This window comes from Pinus tabuliformis, chromosome 6, assembly GCF_031772625.1.
Source record: "Pinus tabuliformis cultivar Carrire ecotype Pingquan chromosome 6, CPIR1, whole genome shotgun sequence".
Classification (NCBI taxonomy): domain Eukaryota; kingdom Viridiplantae; phylum Streptophyta; class Pinopsida; order Pinales; family Pinaceae; genus Pinus; species Pinus tabuliformis.
Window position 1 is genome coordinate 1,715,968,844 of NC_142292.1, and position 6,000 is coordinate 1,715,974,843.

At 36.6% G+C, this 6,000-nt stretch overlaps 1 protein-coding gene across 1 annotated transcript; it reads right to left on the reverse strand.

Moving 5' to 3' along the window:
- Positions 1-4,125: 4,125 nt before the first annotated feature.
- Positions 4,126-5,781, reverse strand: LOC149265634 (peroxidase 12-like). Its single transcript, XM_089393468.1, has 4 exons — positions 5,450-5,781; positions 5,169-5,363; positions 4,903-5,071; positions 4,126-4,816 (listed from the first exon to the last, which is right to left on the reverse strand). The coding sequence occupies exons 1-4, from the start codon at positions 5,690-5,692 to the stop codon at positions 4,368-4,370; spliced, it is 1,056 nt and encodes a 351-aa protein (XP_089249594.1). The 5' UTR covers positions 5,693-5,781; the 3' UTR covers positions 4,126-4,367.
- Between the last annotated feature and the right edge of the window lie 219 nt (positions 5,782-6,000).

A 6,000-nucleotide genomic window follows, 5' to 3' on the forward strand; every position in this document is an offset into this window, starting at 1 on the left:
ACAAACATGACAACATGATAACCATACCACTTATTGGAGGTTTATAAGACAACTCATTGTGGTATTTACAATAAACACCATACATAAATATCTACATAGACCAAAAATACTTTGCCTCAACCAACAAACATTGAAGGATACATAGGCCACATATGATTATCCATCTCCAAGGTAGCTTCATTAGGCCCAAATTGCTTCCACTACGCTTTAACTTGCTCTATTGCTTAGTTCCGGAGAATGAGCTATTTTCGTTGCAATATGCACTGAGGTTCGAGCTAGAATTCTCCTTCTAGCTCCACCTGCAATACAGACCAATGAATCACATGATCAACATCCTTCACATATATTTTAAGCAATGGAACATGGAAAACATCATGGAATTTCACTATTGGAGGCAATGCAAGTCTGTAGGCAACTAGTTCAATCCTCTCAAGGATATTGAAAGGCCCACAATACTGAGGTGCTAACTTGGCACATGATCCAATCCTTAAGGAGCTCTTGTTGGGCTTCATGCACAAGAACACAAGCTACCCAACCTGAAACTCCTTAAATACCATGTGTCGATCTACATAACTATTCTGCCTATCGTGTGTTGCTTTTAGGTTCTTCATGATAACCTGTATTTCTTGTTCCATCTCTACCAACATGTCTGGTCCAATCAATACCATGTTCACTAGATCACTCCAACTGATGGGAGTATTACAACTCCGCCCATAAAGTACCTCAACGGACTCATCTTCAAAGATTCTTGATACCTATTATTGTACACAAAGTCTACCAAAGGAAGATACTCCTCCCACCTCCTTTGTTGGTGCATAAAATACATCCTCAACATGTCCTCCATAATCTTGTTGACCCTCTCTATCTTTCCATCTGTCTGCGGATGATAATTTGTACTGAAGGCCAACTTTGTACCCAAACCTGTAAACAACTCCTTCCAAAACTTGGAAGTGAACTCGACATCTCTGTCTGACACAATCTTGTTAGGAATACCATGCAACCTCACTATCTCCTTGATTAATATGTGAGCTACCTCATTGGCTAAATTAGTAGACTTCACTAGAATGAAGGAAGCTACCTTGGTCAACCTGTCAACCACAACCATGATGGAATCATGTTGCCTAGATGTGCTCGGCAAACCTATGATAAAATCCATAGAAATGACCTCCTATTTCCATTCTGGAATCATAATTGGTTGTAGTAAACCACTTGGATTCTTGCACTATGTTTTTACCTGCTGATAATCCAAACACCTTACGATAAACTCAACTACCTCTTCAAATTTGACCAATAATAGAACTTCATAGCTGTTAGAGTCTTTTGATATCCTGGATGACTTGAATATGACTTAATATGAAATTTCCTCAAGATAAGCTTCTTGAGCTCACTGTTGGTCGACACATAGATCATGTCCCTAAATCTCACCAAACCATCCATCGTGAGATGATTAGCCACATCTTGTTCACCTGTACCCTGGTTACATAACCTGTGCCTCCACTGTTGGTACATGTCATCTTGTTGTCCCGCATGTAAGATCTGATCTTGTAAATTTGTCCCATGTGAACTCATAGTTGTTATGTGATTTTCTTGTACTCTTTCACTAAGAGAATCTGCAACCATGTTCTCATTTCCTTTGATGTACACGATCTCAAAGTCAAACTCACTGAGTGTGGCCAACCATCTAGTTTTCCTAACATTCATATTAGGTTGGTCAAATAAGTATCTCAACCCACTGTGATCACTCATCAATACAAACATCCTGCCAAGAAGATAGTGCATCCAGATCTTCAATGCATGAATGATGATTGCAAACTCAAGATCACGAGTCACATAATTTTTCTCGTGCTCATACAGTTTCCTTGACTTGTAACATACCACCTGTCCCTCTTGCATCAGGACTCCACCAAGTCCTCTTTTGCAAGCATCTGTACAAACCACAAACTCTTTATTTGGATCTGCAATCTTTAGAACTGGAGCATTTGTAAGAAATTGCTTTAGTTGCTCAAAACTAGCTACACATTCCTCTTTCCATTCAAATTTCTTTCCTTTCCTTTGAAAAAATGTAATAGGATATGAAATCCATGAGAAGTTCATTATGAACCTCCTGTAATAACCTGTTAACCTCATCAATGATCTGACCTCATCCATGTTCATAGGAGCTACCCATTTTGTGAAAGCTCTGATCTTTTCCAGATCCACTACTGCCTTCCTTGGAAACACCATGTCCCAAGTAATGTACCTCTATTTGAAAGAAACTACACTTACAAACTTGGCATACAACTAATTCTCTCTCAACGGTCTTAACACTGCTGCCAAGTGTTGTTTGTAGGATAAGGAATCTCTTTTGTGTAAGGAAATGAACGCTACAGTTTATGAAGATATGTATACTCTTCTCATTGAATTTGAACCTGTGACCTTTTAGGAGGAAATACATGCTCTTAATTACTATGCATACTCAAGCTATACATTAATGATTTTGTTCTAAGATCACGACTAAGCTGGACGCCAAATTAGTTTATGAGACCCAAGGGGCCCTTTTATTCAACAATATGATCTCTTTGAATGTTTGACTAATAAGCATGGAATTTGTATAAAAAATACTAACTAGTTCTAAATCTTAAGTGAATTGAATTATTCCTTCCATAAAATGTAGAGATTCAATAATTGAATTTGAACTATTTCTCCATTTGCATAAGCCCAATAGAAAAAGAAACGTATATGTTCCATAGACAACGCTTTACTTTACCAATTCCTTCCCATTCCCCTATGTTCCATAGGGAGCCCTTTACTTTACCATTTCCTTCCCATTCCCTCCATCCTTTACCCCCTGATTCCCTTTACTTTACCAATTCCTTCCCATTCCCCATCCTTTACCCCCGATTCCTCTCAACTTCCACGCCCATATCCTTGTTTCCTACAATGCTACCTCTAAGTCACTTTACACTTATCTACACTTCTATGAACATATCTTTACACCCTTTATTAAAAATAATAATTTTAATTTTGCGTAATAATAAATAAATATGATACCACTCTAAAAATGACTTTGCTTTTAAACAACTAAACCTCAACCATATAACTAATCTATCCATTTACATTATTTGATAATAAATTAATATATAATAATTAAAAATAATTAATATATATATGTATGTTAATTAAGGTTTTTAACTCATACGTATTTTTAATTTAGATATAATATATATTTATGGATATAAAACAGTCGATAAATGATTATAATATATAACTATTATCCACGAGGCATAAAACAATTGGTAAATGATCATAGTGTTAAGTACATCATGATGTATTTCCACGGGACATAAAACAGTCGCTCAATAATCATTAAGCGGCTTCTCCTTGTTTTTGCACAGTCCCACCACCTAATCTTCATTTAAAAATAAAAATAGAATGAGACCCCAACGAATTGAAAATTTCTCTATTTCTATTATAGATGGATAATGCTGAATTTTACTGTGTTAAATTTTAAATTTTAAAAGTATGTAACAATGTTAATAATGAAATCGATTTCATTTTTATTAAAAATTAATTTATTATATGCTTTTGTATAGTATTACATTTTGTTTTGATTTGTGTATTAGTTTGTTTTTGACCAAAAATATTTGTTTTTTATTCATAGTTTAATATAAGAAATTTAATTTTTGATATTTTTTGTTATTATTTAAATTTATTTATTTGTTTGTAAAGTGATTGATTAACGTTTTATTATGGGATCTTTAACAATTATCATTCTGTTAATTACTAATTTTTTGTTTCTAGATTTATTCTTTTTTTATTTTTATTTTTTCATTTTTCTATTATTTTATTTTTATGAATTTTAAGTTTTTTTTTTTTTTTTCAATTTAAAACACTTATATATAATATTAAAAAAATTAATTAATATGTATATATATAAATGTATATATATTAATATAAATAATATTAATTAATAATATTTCTTAATTGTTTTTGATAACATTTAACAATATAATATTTTATTAATTATTTTATATAATAATGGTTTAAAATAAAATCATTATATATAACTACTTTCTCTAAAAATTACACAATATCATTAATTAATTAATCATAAAATCAAAGTACTGAAAATAAAAGATTACTCACTAAAAATTATATATATTTTGTACTCAAAGCAAATATTACTCATTAAAAAATATTCAAATTGTGTGCAAAGCAGTTAGTGCGTTTTTATTTTATTGAGAGCTGAGAGTACGAGGCCTCTGTTCAGAGACGTCCGTCACACTGTGTACATGTAAAACGATATACCGTACTTGGAAAAAAAAAACACATCGAAAAAGCGCACATAAGAACCTCTGAAAGACCAGCCATGGCCGTCGTGCCTGCGTTTACATGAATGACGCATAAGATTCGATAACGTCTTCTACCGCCACTTCGATCGTCGAGGCCAGATTGCTAGCGGAACAGTTATGCCGGATCTCCCCTTTGGATCCGGTGAGCACGTTGAGCTGGCTCATCTTCACCATGGCCACTGCAAAGTTTTGGAAGAAAAGATCTTGATTCAGGGCAAACTCCTTCACAATTTCTTTGGTGCGGGAGTCGGTGTAGAGATCCTGATCGGAGGTGAACAGGCCCTCCCGGTTCATCAGGTCTACGTAATACTTGTTGTCGAACACGTTGGGCGTGCGGATGTCCAGCACGGTGGTGTTGGTGGAAGTCTTGGAAGGACACTTGGTGTACAGCCTCTGGGCGAAGCTTTTGTTCAAACTAGTGTCCTGCGTCGGGTATAGACGGTCGGTGAAGGAGGTGCAGTGCCCCATGCCGATGGTGTGTCCGCCTGTCATCCCAACAAAACTGTTGAACATCATCACAAAAATAGCTTTCAGAAATCCAGAGCAGTATTTAGCAACTAAATCGAAATACCTGAAAGAGCAACGAGGTCCGTGACGTTGAGATTCTTGGAGGCAAAAGCATTGATGAGCGCTGTCACCTTAAAGAACGGAGCCGGGAGATTGGCAACGGTCACGTTTTGTGTGGCGAATTTTAGGCTGTCCCTGCGTCCCAGCGGTAAACGGTACTGTGGCCCTCCCGCCTAATTCACAATACGAATCTTAAGACTAACAAACTGATCTAATTAACCCAAAACGGAATAGAAGACAATGAAATAGAAGAGAGCATCCGTGGCTTACCGCCCTGACCGACTCTTTAGCTGCGAGAGCGGTGACGTCGGCACAGGAGACGACAACGCTGCAAGCCTTGTCCACGCGGCTCTTGATGTCGCTTATTATTTCGAAGGCTTTCTTTCTCAGCGATAAGTTGGGCGAAGCCCCTTGTTCACTGGGGCCACTTGCTGATCCGTCCAACAGAACCGATCCGTCACAGCCCTGTAAATGAACAAGTTACATATTTACTAAAAATAGATCTATTTAAAAGCCAGCAGACTGAATAAAAGAAAAAGAAAAAGAACTACCTGAACGAAACAATCGTGGAAATGGAGTCGCAGCAACCCGGCTGCCTGAGTGATGTCCTGCTTGAGGTAGAAATCAATCCTTTTCTTTACAATGGATTCCAATTGAGGACAGCTCTTCTGATAAAATGTCCATGACAGCCCATTTGCAAGGGGCGGATCGGCATTGAGAGTGAGGACATTCTCTCTTATCGCATAAGCGATACAGAGAGTGCATAACAAACAAAATACCATCAGCTTCGCCATACTGATTATTAATATCCTGATTTAACACTCCAACCCGACTCTGCTCTGAGCTCTCTATCACACACGATATACGGGATTGGGGATGGCATTGCTGTAGAGGTATTTAATGAGAGGAAAGGCAGACCCAGTCGGGCGGCGGCTGCAAATTGGAGCGCATTCACGTCAACGTGACGACTAAAGTTTTCGTATTATATTGCAAATTGATGTTTACCAATTGAAAACGTGAATGAATTCGTAAGTTCTTGGACATTGTCTGAGGAAAAAAAATATATTATATTCTTGGACATTGCCTGCAAACTTTTCAACGA

Bases quoted from the DNA above. Each gene is read 5' to 3' on its own strand.
- LOC149265634 (XM_089393468.1), bottom strand. From the start codon at position 5,692: ATGGCGAAGCTGATGGTATTTTGTTTGTTATGCACTCTCTGTATCGCT. The intron at 5,364-5,449 runs GTAGTTCTTTTT...GTTCATTTACAG, and splicing joins TCCACGATTGTTTCGTTCAG to GGCTGTGACGGATCGGTTCT. The intron at 5,072-5,168 runs GTAAGCCACGGA...ATTGTGAATTAG, and splicing joins CTAAAGAGTCGGTCAGGGCG to GCGGGAGGGCCACAGTACCG.